This window comes from Ahaetulla prasina, chromosome 4 (assembly GCF_028640845.1).
Source record: "Ahaetulla prasina isolate Xishuangbanna chromosome 4, ASM2864084v1, whole genome shotgun sequence".
NCBI lineage: Eukaryota > Metazoa > Chordata > Lepidosauria > Squamata > Colubridae > Ahaetulla > Ahaetulla prasina.
The window spans coordinates 146,928,843-146,943,883 of NC_080542.1; the positions used below are offsets into that span (position 1 = coordinate 146,928,843).

Here is a 15,041-nt window from a genome sequence, read left to right on the forward strand (position 1 = left end):
ATTTCCCCCCTCGTCTCCTTTTCCTATGCGCTCCTTCTATTATATTCCTTTTTTCCCTCTCTCGCTCCTTCCTCCCGTCCCTCTTTCTTCTCCAGACACTTTCCCTTTCTCCCTTTCCCTTTCCACCCCTCCTCCTTTCCTTTGCCCCCTCTCCTCTTGCGCCGCTCTCCCCCCCTCCTCCAGGGCCTCCCCCCGGGGGGGGTGGCCCTTCCCCGAGCCCGCCCCCCAGCTGGGCTCGTCCCCCTCCTTCCCCAGACGGCTGCTTATAAAGGGGGCGTCCCGGCCGGCCGCCGCCGATCCGGCTCAGCGGGAGGAACGCGATGATCAGCGCCAGCGCCGAAGCAAAATGCTGGATGGACACCCCCGGCAGCGACGGCTCTTCTTCTCCTCCTCTTGCTGCGCGATCCTAGTTCTGCTCTCCTGCGCCCCGGATCTTTCCACCGCCTACTTCGGGTGAGCGCCCCTCGCTGCGCTGCGCCGCGCCGGAGGATCCTTGTCTCTTCGGGATTGCGCGTCTCCTCGTCTCTCTTAGGAACAGCCGTTCCCCGGGGGAGCCGCATCTCCCCAGAGCTCACCCCCCCACGGGTGGCGGCAGGGGTCGACCTACGCTGCCCCACTGCCAGCCGACGCCCCCTCCCCAGTTTGCCACCCGAGTGCGCAGCCTCACCTTCCTCTCCTGCCTGGGGCGCGTAGCGCAGATGAGCTACCTTGCGCGGGGCATTTAGAACCACAGGCATTTAGAGTCCAGCCTCTTGCCCAAGGCAGGGGCCCTTACATCCCCTTGCCTCGATCCTACGTCGAGAAGCCCCCCCCCACCTTAATCTGGCTTCTCCTGCCCCCTCCGGAGCTCAAACAGGTCTCAAGCCGGTCCGCCAACGCTGGGCGCTTCATGCACAAAGATCAATCGCGACTCCGAGTCCTTTTCAGCACCCCGGCCGTCCCTGAGCCCAGCTCTCTCTCCCCCCCCCTTCTCTCTGCCTCCCAGTAACTTTGGCAAACTTTCTATACCCTTTTCCGTCTCCGCCCCTATTTCATGGGGGTGTCGGCCGACTCTGTGGGACTATAAAGCTCATCGCATCCAGCCTCGGGGGCGGGGGGGGCGGGGGGGATGCGCTTTGAGTCACCTGTGAAACTTGGGGACTGTGAACAGGTGGGCTGTGGCCTTTTTGAAATGGGCAGGGGATTTATCAGGGAAGCAGGAAAGGAAGAGAATTATTAATAGAATTAATCATCAATGGATCAGATTTTAAAAGAGAAGAAAGTTTGCCTTAAGATGACAAGGCTCATCTAAGGCGTTTCAAGAGAATGAGGATGTTCTTGCTCTACCTTTAAAAATCTTTAAAAATTGGTATTTTATGCTCTGTGACATTCTCCTCTAACCTGGTTAGATCTCTGGGGTCTAACCTGGTTAGATCTCTGGGGTCTAACCTGGTTAGATCTCTGGGGTGACAATTCCTAGATTAAGAAGCAGCGGATAAAAATTAAAACCCAGCCAGGATGGCAGTACTATTTCAAAACCCTGATTCCATTTAAAGGAGAAATTGGCACTTTAAATCTATTCATCTCTGAGATTTTTTTTATTCTGTTTGAATACGTGGAGCAAAACTGATGGGAAGTGCCTGGTTGAGACATGAGTATGAATAATTAATCTTTAATTGATATTAAATGCTTCTTGGAGATATATATATATATCAGAAGAAACTATGACATAAATGACAAACAATGTCCCAGTTTGATATTGACTTCTTGAACAAATCTTGAAAGATGTTGGTTAATACTGGTATAATGATCTTATAAAAAGATCCAGGATATTAGTAAACTATTGATTATATTTGAAGAAATTTAATATTCATTCAACCTTAGAGGTTTTGCAGCTTTAAGAGATAGGGACTTCAACTCCCAGAATTCCCTAGCTGTTTGGGGAATTCTGGGAATTGAAGTCCATACCCTTTAAAAGTGTTCCAAACTGCCTGTTAAGAGTTTGGATATGATGTTTTCTTAGAATTCAATAAAACTATCAGCATTTATGGTTTTTTTTTTGCTCTTTTATAAAATAGGTTGACCCATTCTTCAAACACGGTTTAATTTCTCAGTTGATAAGAACTGAGTTGCTAGGCCGCCCTCTCCTTTGGCTTTCTTGCTGCGGTGTGCGGGGTTGCTGTGCATGATGGTTTGTAAAGTCCAGACCAAACCATCACATTCTTGTCTTGAGGATAGGAGAAATTACAAGTAGATGGTTCTGGAATAATGAACCTAAATGTGATGCGTCCTGGGGGAGGTTTTTAAGAAGACTGCCTTTTATCTTGAAACGGTGTAGGGTTTCTTGCTTGAGCAGGGGGTTGGACTAGATGACCTCCAAGGTCCCCTTCCAATTCTGTTATTCTTAAATGAATGGTTTTTTTTTTTAAAAAAAAGTCTGTTGCATTTTAAAACTTTGCATCTGTGTAGGGGCGAGCATGCTCAGAAGTGTCGGGAGAATGTGAGTTTTTCACACGGAAACTTTTCTGCACTTTTGTTCATGTCTCGTGTGGAAAAAAGGGTTTGCGGGCTGCTGGCTGCTTTAACATGGGGGGTGGGTGGGAAAGGATTAGTGAAAATCAATAATGGGTGTCTTTATATTACCTTGTGCACCTTCAGAGAAGTTTCAACAGCATCTTTCCAACCACCTAAGCACTCCAGAAGTGGCTGTTTGCAAACAGCTGGAGAGAAGTTGATAGTGTGTGTGTGTGTGTATGGGGAAATCTCGGTTTGGTGTGGGCGTGTGTGCACGGGTGTGCAAGGAAGGAACTGAGACAAAAGAGGTACAAAGAGTGGAGGCAGCTGAAAGGAATTTGGTGTTATTAATTGTTGAGGTGCCTCCGCTGTGGGTGTGCAAAATGGTAACTGAGACCGCAAGAGGTACCAAGAATGCGACCAGCTGGGAGGGATAATGGTGAAGGCTGCTCTTTGGTGTGAGCGTGTACGTGGGTGTGCAAGGAAGAAAGCGAGACCGCAGAGGTGCAAATAATGAACGCAGCTGCAGGGAATGTGATAGTTATAATGGGAAGGTCTCTTTTTTGTGTGGGCTTGTGCATGGGTGTGCAAGGAAGGAACCGGGACCGCAGGGGTGCAAATAAGGAAACCAGCTGGAGGACACAATGCTGAAGTCACTCTTTCAAATGTGGGTGTGTGCATGAGTGTGCAAGAAAGAAGCTGAGATCAAAGACCTGCAAATAATCTTATCTAGAATATCTGTTTTTGGTCTCCTGCAAGCTACTGGTTTAAAAATGGCAAGGAAATAAAAGTCACTGGAGAAGATAAACAGTCTTTCCTTTTTTTTATTCTTGTCTTTCCTGAGAAAATGGGCTGATTGAAAATTGGGTTTTGCCTCCTCTGTCTGATCTGTGCCTAGTCAGTTTCTCTCGTCATAAATGGGTGGGGAACTTTCCTCCCCCCATCCTGTCTGCAAAGATCAACTCACGTGCCCTACCTCGTCTTTTAAATTATTCCATTTTTGTTTTTCTGGATAGAATTTCCCTCCATCTAAGTAAGCTGCCTTCTTCTAATTGAATTGGGTGACATTTTGAGTGTCTAAACCAATGTTTTTCCAAACTGGATAATACTTCAAGCATCAACTTTAAGAGGAGTGGACTTCAACTCCTTCAAGCTGGCTGGGGGATTCTGGGAATTGTAATCCACTTTCTTTTAAAATTGCCAAGTTTGACAAACACTATCTAAAAATCCCTGCACAAATTTTTGCCACTTGCTAAAATCTATGATTGGAGTTTGGGGGATGGGCGTGTGAAAAATATTGTAATTCCCATCGCTGCCAGCAGAGGGATCCATTAAACCGTCAATTAATTGGGGGGGGGGGAGGCTGAATTTCTTATTTTAAAGTCTAGCAGGTGTATCCTGTCCTTTAAGAAAATAAAATATTTTCATGGGAAAGTTATTTTACCCTCTTTCTTCCCTCACACCCCTGTTCATTTCTATTTATTTTTTTTTCCTTCCCTGGAAGGATCCAGGGAGAGCTCGTCTGGAGGAAAACAGAGGGAAAAATTGCAAGAATTAGCTTGAAATTTTTTTTCCTCCCCTCTTGCTGGCTGGCTTCGAAACTGGGCCTCTGATCTCCTTCCTATGCCCCGGTTTTGCAAACTGGGGTTTGGGAATGCAAAGGGGAACCTGGTTTTGGCTGGAACCGAGAAAGAAATGCCAATTATTGCAACCTGTTAAAGAGATGGGCATAAAGGACAATGTTTGAAGCTCAGGGTTGAATTGAAAAGTCCTTGGTGCTTCCTCTGAACTTGGTGGTTTTCTTCATCAGTGCTAGAAGGGGGAGGGGTTGTGGGAGGAGGAGGAGGAAGAAGAAGAGGAGGAGGAGGAGGAAGAAGAAGAGGAGGAGGAGGAGGAAGAAGAAGAGGAGGAGGAGGAAGAAGGAGGAGGAGGAGGAGGAAGAAGGAGGAGGAGGAGGAAGAAGAAGAAGAAGAGGAGGAGGAGGAGGAGGAAGAGGAGGAAGAGGAGTATGGTATCCTTAGTGTCCTCTGAGCTTGGTTGTAGACGTTTCATAACCCAACTAAGTAACACCACCAGTGCTAGAAGTGAGTCTCTGTTTATATACTAGTACAGTGATGGCTAATCTTGCCCATACAACCCCCCCTGCAGTCCCCCCACTTTTGGCACGCGATGGCACGGTGTGCCTGGTAGGCCTGTTTTTCACCAGGGTCCAGAGCCTTTCTAGGAGACTGGGGAGGGCAAAAGCGGCCTTCCCCACACACCCCGGAGGCCCTCCGGAGGCCCTCCTGAGGCCGGAAATGGCCTGTTTCCCGAGTTCCGGTGGGTCCGGAAGGCCAGAAAATCAGCTGGCCAGCGTGCGCATGCGAACTGAAGCTGAGCGAGGGCAACGCTCACGTGCCCACAGATATGGTTCCGCATGCCATAGGTTCGCCATCACTAGTAGCTTGTTCTATATATAAAATAGAGCAGGGGTCTCCAACTTTGGTCCCTTTAAGACTTGTGGACTTCAACTCCCAGAGTTCCTCAGCCAGTTTTGCTGGCCGAGGGACTCTGGGAGTTGAAATCCACAAGTCTTAAAGGGGCCAAGGTTGGAGACCCCTGAAATAGAGCAAAACATATTCCCTTTTAGCACTGATGATGTTACCTACGTGGGTCATGAAACGCCTGCAAGGAAACCATCAAACTCAGCGAGGCTCCGAGGACCCTAATTTCAACCCCCCAGCAGCTACAAATTTTCCCTGTTTAATCATTACAAAACGGTGTGCTTTATCTCTTTATTTCACATTTTCTCATTAGAGCTGCAAGCGATTGAATTTGCAGGAAGCCATTTGGGCTCAGAAGCACGGGCTGGGGGGGTATAAATCAGGATTGAGGGGAGCCACAGGGGCTGATCTATGTTTGGGGCATACCGATGCTGCTAGGCCCCTTTTATTTTGTGCAGAAACGGACTTAGTCCTCTGGGATTCCTGCATTGGTCTACAAACCCACCATTTGTTTATAAGCCTACCATTCCTGGCTAAAAGTTTCTGGTGTGAAGCTCTCCCATGGTGAGAACAAAACGTGGTTTAGCCCAGGGGAGGAGGCTTTCCATGCAGCTGGGAACCATATAGGGAGTCCTCAACTTATAACCATTTGTTTAGTGACCGTTTGAAGTTGCAACAGCACTTAACCAGTTTTCACACTTACGACCATCAGAGCATCCCACAGACTTGGGCCTTTGGCAACTGGCATGGATTACCAAGTAGGGACACGGTGGCTCAGGGGCTAGGACGTTGAGCTTGTCGATTGAAAGGTCGGCAGCTCAGTGGTTCGAATCCCTAGTGCTGCCGTGTAACGGGGTGAGCTCCCGTGACTTGTCCCAGCTTCTGCCAACCTAGCAGTTTTGAAAGCACGTAAAAAATGCAAGTAGAAAAAATAGGGACCACCTTTGGTGGGAAGGGAACAGCATTCCGTGCGCCTTTGGCATTGAGTCATGCCGGCCACATGACCACGGAGACGTCTCTGGACAGCGCTGGCTCTTCAGCTTTGAAACGGAGATGAGCACCGCCCCCTAGAGTCGGGAATGACTAGCACGTATGTGCAAGGGGAACCTTTATCTTTACTTTTATGGATTATCAGGTCCTGGGATCATGTGATCACTTTTTGCAACCTTCTGAGAATCAAAGTCGGTGGGGGAAGCCAGATTCGGTTAATGACTGTCAGAATACAGGCAGTTCTTGACTAACGACCAAAACTGAGCCCAACATTTCTGTTGCTAAGCGAGGCAGTTGTTAAGTGGGTTTTGTCCCATTTTACGACCTATATTTGCCACGGTTGTTAATTAAGTGAATCAATGCAGTTGCTACGACAGGGTTGTTAAAGGATGCTGGCTGGGGAATTCTGGGAGTTGAAGTCCACCCATCTTAAAGTAGCCACGTTTGAAAAATCCAGGGTTCAGTGGCTGGCTTTCTGGATTTCAAGGAAATACTATGTTTCCCCGAAAATAAGACCGGGTCTTATATTAATTTTTGCTCCAAAAGACGCATTAGGGCTTATTTTCAAGTTAGGCCTTCTTTTAGGGGAAATACTGTACTAAATGCATCCGTTGGCTGACAATCCTAACTGGGGCTTATTTTTGGGGTAGGGTTTATATTACGAGCATCCTGAAAAATCATTCTAGGACTTATTTTCCGGTTGGGTCTTATTTTGGGGGAAACAGGGTACTTAGAGATGATGCAGTAGTTTTAGGAACATATCTAAAGCTGCTGAAAAAAAAAATTAAAAACAATGTTTAGAGCCTTTGAGGGTGATGCCCTCAAAGCCTCAAGTAAGCAGATATATTCTGGTTTAAGCTTAGGTTGACTGGGATCTAAAGTGAATCCCTTTATTTGAGGGAATTGAGGTGCATGGATGGATGGATGGGACTATAGATGGATGGAGAAAGGGAGGCATAGAGGGTGGAAGGTGGAGGACTGGTAGCTAGATGGATTGAAAGATGGATGGGTGGAACAGTTGGTGGATGGAACAATGGATGGACAGATGGCTGGATGAAACTATAGGATGGATGGATGGATGGATGGATAGATAAATGGATGGGTTATAGATGGATGGATAGGATGATCAATAGATGGATGGATGGATGGAGAGATGGATGGAGGGAGAACTGTAGGGTTTGTAGATTTAGGGATGGACAGATGGATGGATGGAACTATAGATGGATGGGTAGATGAATGGAGGGAGGGAGGCATAGATAGGCAGAGGGCTGGAGGACTGGAAGATGGATGGATGGACTATAGATGGATGGATGGGATAATCAATGGACGGATAGATGGAGGGAGGGAGGGAGAGAAGGAAGGAGGGCTGGTAGAGATGGATAGATGGAACATTAGATGATGGATGAAACTATAGAGGGATGGATGAAATAATCAGAAAAAGAAAGAAAGGAAGGAAAAGAAGAGAGAAGAGGCAGATGTTCCCCTGCCTGCCTGCCTGGGAAAAATGGAGGGGTCTCCAGGGCCCCTCTAAGGTTCACACCACGAGATCTTTCCTGGAGCCCTCAACGTGAGCTGGCTCTCTGATCATCCCTTCCAGCCAAGCCACCTTCAAGTTCTTGGCTTAGCTCTGGAGGCCTCCTTTGGCACATGATCCACCTGTTCTTCCCAAACCGGGTATCCTATCCTGGGTGGGCTTTTAAGAAGACCCACCAAAGAAGCCGCGCCACTCCTTCCTAGCAACACTCTCCCAGATGCAGAGAACCAGCCCTCCAGATGTTTCATTAAGCGGGTAGATTCACCCCTCGCCCCGATGAAGTTGCCTTCCTTGCAGCTTAAAAGGTGCCCTAAGCCCAAATCACCCTACTTTATTCCACAAACTCTGATTAATACAACTAGTCCTCAACGTACAACCACTATGTCATTAAGCATCATGGCCATTAAGCGAGGGAGCACCCATCCCATGATCTGCAACCATCTCTTCTGGCTTCCATATTGACTTGGCTTGTCAGAAGCCAACTGGAAAGCTTGCAAAAGTCCGTCACACAACCGCAGGCGGCCGTGATGTTTATAACAGTGAGGACCAGACAGAAGTCCCTAAATGAACATCTCTAAATGAATGTCGTAAGTTAAGGACTACCTGAAGTGGTTTAGAATAATAATAGCATTACTTGGGTGCATTACAAAGATTTCAACCAACACAGTCTCAACTCTGGCAGCCCTCAAATTACGACCATAATTGAGGCCAACATTTCTGTTACTAACTGAGACAGTTAATTTTGCTGCATTTTAGGTCCTTTCTTGCCACCATTGTTAAGTGCACCACTGTGGTTGTTAAGTTAGTCACACGGTTGTTAAATGAATCTGGTTTCCCCGTTGACTTGGTTTGGCTCAGAAGATCGCAAAAGGGGATCACGGGACACTGTGGCCGTCGTAAATGTGAGTCAGTGGCGAAGCAGATGGCCAAATGGTTGCAAGTGTGAAAAATGATTGTCACTTTTCCCCCAGTGCTTTTGTAACTACAAATGGTCACTAAACGAATGATTTTAAGCTGAGGACTACCTAAACTTTAGAAATTCTGGCGAGTTCATGACCCATAACCCCAAATTCAGGAATATATTTGGCTCAATAGTAGTAACTGTGGGAGGGATCTTGGAGTCCTAGTGGACAACCAGCTAAATATGAATCCAGTATGCAGCAGCACCCAAAAAAGCCAATGCAGTCCTAAGTTGCATTAACAGAGGGATACAATCAAGATCAAGTGAGGTACTAATACCACTCTATAAAGGCTTAGTAAGACCACACCTAGAATACTGCATCCAGTTTTGGTTGTCACAGTACAAAAAGGATGTTGAGAAATGACAGAGTAAAGTTCTATATTTAGGCAAAAAAACAAAATGCACAGGTACCGAATATGTGGTTCCTTGCTCAATAGTAGTAACTGTGAGAGGGATCTTAGAGTCCTAGTGAACAATCAGTTAAATATGAGCCAGCAGTGTGCAGCAGCTGTTAAAAAAGCCAACACAGTTCTGGGCTGCATAAACAGAGGGAGAGAATCAAGATCACATGAAGTGTTAATACCACTTTATAATGCCTTGGTAAGGCCACCCTTGGAATATTGCATTCAGTTTTGGTCGCCACGATGTAAAAAAGATATTGAGACTCTAGAAAGAGTGCAGAGAAGAGCAACAAAGATGATTAGGGGACTGGAGGCTAAAACATATGAAGAACAATTGCAGAATTTGGGTATGTCTAGTGAAAAGAAAGGCTAGAGGAGAACTGAGGGGCTGCACAAAGAAGGTTTATCTCCCCTATAACTTTGTAATAGAATTATAATTTTCGGAGTCTTTTGTGCAGGAAGTTCAGCCAGGGAAAACACCAACAGTTCCATGCAAAAGTCTGCTGGTTTTGCTAGAGTAAGGAAATAAACAGACTTAGAGGTACGGACGCCACAGGAAATATTAACTCAGGAGAACACACACAGAGCCCAGTTCTTCGCCCTCCCCTGCACCCCCCCCTTATAATCTCCCCGATAAAAAATATTGCGTATGCAGATGGCGAGAAATAAATCAAAAAGTAGCAACCCAGAGGTTGCAAAACGAGCCAACGAAAGGGCCTCGTGCCACAGAACTGGAGATGTGGAGGTTGAAACCGGAGCCGGTGAGCCCGACTCCTGCCAAGAATTTGGACGTGGTCTGTGCTTTTGGGAGGGGTGGGATGACAATGTTGCGGTCCAACACATGCTTTGCAAGCAGGCAGGGTTGGGTTCAGCGCCCGGTCTCTCTTCCTGAAGGCCTGGGGAAATCCAGGAACCTCCGAGAACTGGAGATACCAAAACTCAAATTGTGGCGTTTGTAGAAATGCTGTAGCGTTTGGAAAGGAGGCAGAAGGATCATTTCAATTCCAGCTGGCTTAGGTGCCCAGGGTGGGGCTAGAGCTCCCAGGCACTTTGGTGGATTAGGCTCCAAAGTCGCCTGGGCGGCTTTGGTGCCTAAGATGGGACTTGAACTCAATGCCTCCTGAGGATTGGATCAAAGTCATTCAGCTGTCTTTCTAAGGTTGGACTAGAACTCATTGTCTCCTGGTGATGACAGCAAAGTCACCAAGGCAGCTTTCCTGGACAAACTCACCAGTTCAGAATATCTAAGTCTAAAGAAATCACCTAAGGAGTTTGGGCAGGAATATAAGTGGTTGTTGTTTCTTCTTCTTCTTCTCCTCCTCCTCCTCCTCCTCCTCCTCCTCCTCCTCCTCCTCCTCCTCCTTCCTCCTCGTCCTCTTTTCTTCTTCTTCTTCTTCTTCTTCTTCTTCTTCTTCTTCTTCTTCTTCTTCTTCTTCTTCTTCTTCTTCTTCTTCTTCTTCTTCTTCTTCTTCTTCTTCTTCTTCTTCTTCTTCTTCTTCTTCTTCTTCTTCTTCTTCTTCTTCTTCTTCTTCTTCCTCCTCCTCCTCCTCTTCCTCTTCCATCCTCCTCTTTCCTCCTCCTCCTTTAATATATTCTTTTGAGATGTCCTATATTCATATCAGCCCAATTTATGATGTTTTTTTGCTGGCCATTGGCATCTTTTTCTGATTTCAGGGGAAAAAATGCCCCCCTTAGCAAATCATGTTTTTTTTTTTTATGTGTTCGCTTAATGACTGCCAGGTTCACTTTTTGACCGCTGCATCTGCTTAACGATGGCTGCAATAAAGTTCAGGAAATCGAAACGTGAGGTGACCTGATTCTCAACTGACGTGACTTCCAGTGGAAATTGCACGCTCAATGACGGTCGTAAATCGAGGACTACCTGTGCAGCACAAACTTCGAAGTGGCATCCATCAAATACTTTAAACCGTCATTAAAAATGGCACAGTTTTTATAGTGCTTTTTTTTTTGTTTTTAATAATTGCAATTTGTACACCAAACTCAACAGTGTGTTTCGACAACCAGAACCAAAGGTGTAGTGGTTGAAGAGTGGTCAGGCACGGGTTCAAATCCCCGTTTAAACTTGTGTTTGTCCAATGCTGGTAGGTCTCTTCCAAATGTACTCATTTCCAGAATTGGCTAGATTTCCTCATCGTTTCTGGAATTAGCGGTCTAGTGAAGTTGGAGACTGTCGTGTTCTGAAACCAAAACTGGGTTTTTTTCCTATAATCTTTTCTTGGCTAGAATTTACAAAAAAACACAAAACCCTTTTAATTGAAGATGATTTGGCCCAGGCTAGGAGACCAGAAATGAATGTAAGATACTATTTTCTTTTTTCTTTTGCGATTTTCCTCTTCCAGATTGCCCTATTCTGTCTCGATTTTAAATTACCTGTATTTGGATCGAGATAATTCAGTGTACAGGCAGTCCTCTACTTATGACCACAACGGAGTCCAAAATTTCTGTGGCTAAGCGAGACAGTTGTTAAGTGAGTTTTGGCCCATTTTACCACCTTCCGTGCCACAGTCGTTAAGTGAATCCCTGCAGTTCTTAAGTTAGTCACACGGCTGTTAAGCGAATCTGGCTTCCCCATCAACTTTGCCGTCATAAGATCGCCAGAGGGGATCACAAGTCCCAGCAACCGTCACAAATACAAGTCAATTGCCAAGCGTCTGACTGAAAATCCTGCCACGGGAAAAAAAACGGTCACAAGTCCATTTTTCCCCCAGTGCTGTTGTAACTTTGAACGGTCACTAAACAAATGGTTGTAAATCGAGGACTACCTGTATCTGGATCAAGATAATTCAGTGAACAGGCAGTCCTTGACTTACGGCCATTTGTTTGGCAACCATTTGATGTTACCACGGCAAACGTGACTTACGGTGTGTCCTTGCATTTATAACCATCACAATGACTTACGCCTTTTTCATACTTATGATGGTTGCAGCATCCCAGCGTCACATTATGAACATTTGCAACCTTCCTGGTTGGCTTTTGACAAGCAGAGTCCATGGGGGAACCTCCTCCTCCATTCTGCAACCTCCTCTCCCTTCTTGCACTGATGATGTTCCATAGCTGGGTCATGAAACGTGGGCAAGAAAACCACCAAGCTAAGAGAGCACTAAGGACCTCCCCAATCCTCCCCCTCTTCTCCCTTCCACTCTCCCGCCCTCCTCCTCCTCCTCCTCCCACCTCTAGCACTGATGATGTTCCATAGTTGGGCCATGAAACGTGTGCAAGGAAACCACTAGGTTTTCTCAGGGTCCACTAAGGGCCCCACAGAAAGAGAAACCCAGATAAGCAGGGATTAACACCGGACAAACTATCAAGCAGAAAAGAATATCCTAATCAAGGAACTGCCAAGGAGAAAACCACAACCTCCACCAACATTGGCAGGGCAACCCACCTTATGTAAACAGGAGGGAATCCCACACTCGGTAGCATGGATGATGTAGCCTAGTTGGGTGATGAAACATCTTCAAGAAAACCACCAAGCTCAGAGACCACCACTGCGCTGATGTCACCTGGCATGCAAAGAAGCTTTCCATCGTAGAGTTCGATTTACTTGGACAGGCAATCCGACAGGGTGGTGAACTCGTATCCAATGATTGTTTTCCGGCCTGTTAAAAGAGTTGAAGCGAACAATTAACTTTCCGACTTGACTTTCCATCTCTGTTGAGTCAACAGTCCGTGACATTTCAAGTCAGGTTGGCCGATGGAGGTTTCCTTGCTGCCTTTTAAATCTTTCCTTTTTGACGGGCAAGGCTGGGTGGGCGATCTCAGCAGAGGACAACTGGCAAACTTGGGTCTGGATGAGCCCTTAAAAAAAAAAATTGTATATATAAAGTTGGATTCCAACTGAGGATCACAATTTGAAAAGAAATCACCCTGTAACATAACTAATTGGGTTTGTACAGCTTGCTAAAGCCTAAACCCAAATTTCTCTTCTCTTCTCTTCTCTTCTCTTCTCTTCTCTTCTCTTCTCTTCTCTTCTCTTCTCTTCTCTTCTCTTCTCTTCTCTTCTCTTCTCTTCTCTTCTCTTCTCTTCCCTTCCCTTCCCTTCCCTTCCCTTCCCACTCCTGACCACTGCCTGCAGTTTTCTTGGCAAAGTTTTTCAAAGCTGGTTTGACATTGCCTCCTTCCTAGGGCTGAGGGAAAGTGACTGGCCCAAGGTCACCCAGTGACATTTATGCCTAAGAAGGAACTAGAACTCACTATCTCCTGGTGATTGGCCCAAAACTGGGATGAGAACTCACCTTCTCCTAGCTTCTAGCCTGGTGCCTTCACCATTAGACCAAACTGGCTCTCTTCAACCCCCCCACATCCCCAAAATATGTCCTCCAGACAGAGGACCCCTTCCTCTTTGGGGTAGCTATTAACACAATGCGGGAGGTGCCTAATTTTTAAAAACACTAATAAGTGAGCCAAGCCGCATTCCAAAGTGCCCCAAATAACTTTTCTCTATTCCTGATTTTTGTTTGTTTGTTTGTTTGCTTGTTTGTTTGTTTATGGGCTGCCCACCCACTCCCAAATTGGAGAGGGAGGGTACTGCTCCACCCTTTTTTTTCTAGCGGCCCTGGCTTTCTGAAATGCAAGGTCCTTAAACTGCAAAGCATGATTGGCTTCGGAGTGGAAGCCAAGCCAGGGGCCAGACACCCCATCCATCTGTTGAAAATGAGAAGGTGAGACTTATAGGGCTGTCGGTGGTGTTAGGGAGACAAATGGGTGACTGATTACAACAGTCAGTTGTCTCTCTCTCTCTCTCTCTCTCTCTCTCTCTCTCTCTCTCTCTGTGTGTCTTTTGTGCGCTTGGTGGAAGCTAACCGAAACTGATAGGTGCACATATTGGGGTAGGGGAGACTTGCAAGGGGTATGGAAGTTTTGTAAACTTGATCCCTCCTTGTTACTGTTTCCCCTGGGGGGGCAAGTTTCCAAAAGATTTTGCAAAGAGCCAGCTTGGTGCAATTCTCAAATTTTGGAATGGGGTCTGAAGAGGAGGGGACAAGGTGGGCTTAGGGCATCCAGAAGTACTTGGAGCCAGGAAGGGAGATGGGGTGGGGGAGGTGTTGGCGAATGAGAGAAAGTCCTATTCGGTGGGAATCTAGCTGAGTAAAGGCAGTCCTCTATGTATGGCCATATTTGTTTGGGGGGGGAGGGGCTTTCTTTTGTCACTCAGGAATTCAAAAGCTCAGTGGTTTTCTGTAGTGGGCATGGTGCTGGTCTCAAGGCCAGGAGGCTGTGAGTTCTGGTTCTGCCTTCAGTGTGTAAGGTGACTGGGTGAATTTGGGCCAATCACCAGGAGACGATGAATTCTAGTCCTGTTTTAGGCAATCTCTCTCTCTCTCCATCCTATTATCTGGTCTGACTATCATCTCTTTCTTCCCCCCGCATCTACCCGTTATTTCATATCTATCTATCTATTTATCTGTCTATCTATCTATCTGTCTGTCTGTCCATCTGGTCTTTCTCTCATCTCTTTCTCTCTCTCTGTCTCTCCCTCCTCTCTCTCATCTACCTGTTATTTAATCTCTCTCTCATCTATCTTCTATCTATCTATCTATTACCTGGTCTGTCTATCATCTCTCACTCTCTCTTTTATCATCTCTTTTTTATCTATCTGTCTGTCATCTCTTTCTCTCTCCCCTACCCGTTATTTCATATCTCTCTCTCCAGTCTATCTTTTATCTATCTCTGTTATCTATCTATTTATCTACCTGCCTGCCTGCCTACCTGCTTGTCATCCATCCATCCATCCAGCCAGCCATCCAGCCAGCTATCTATCTATCTGGTCTTTCTATCATCTCTCTCTCTCTCTCGCTCCCTCTCTGTCTCTCTCTCTCTCACCTACCCGTTATTTAATCTCTCTCTCTCTAATCTATCTTCAGTCTGTCTGTCTGTCTGTCTGTCTGTCTGTCTGTCTGTCTATCTATTTATCTATCTATCATCTATTATCTATCTCTATCTATCTTCTATGTCTGTCTGTCTGTCAGTCATCTATCATCTATCTATTTCTATTATCTATCTTTTATCTATCTATCTATCTATCTATCTATCTATCTATCTATCTATCTATCATCTATTATCTATCTCTATCTATCTTCTATATCTGTCTGTCTGTCTGTCTGTCTATCATCTATCATCTATCTATTTCTATTATCTATCTTTTATCTCTCTATCTC

The 15,041-nt window shown here is 46.0% G+C and overlaps 1 protein-coding gene across 1 annotated transcript in view; it reads left to right on the forward strand.

Moving 5' to 3' along the window:
* Positions 1–293: 293 nt before the first annotated feature.
* WNT9A (Wnt family member 9A) overlaps positions 294–15,041 on the forward strand; it is a 35,835-nt gene continuing 21,087 nt past the window's right edge. Inside the window, exon 1 of the mRNA XM_058179981.1 lies at positions 294–453. Coding sequence (XP_058035964.1) covers positions 347–453 — 107 coding nt within the window. The 5' untranslated portion in view covers positions 294–346. The remainder of the gene's footprint in view (positions 454–15,041) is intronic.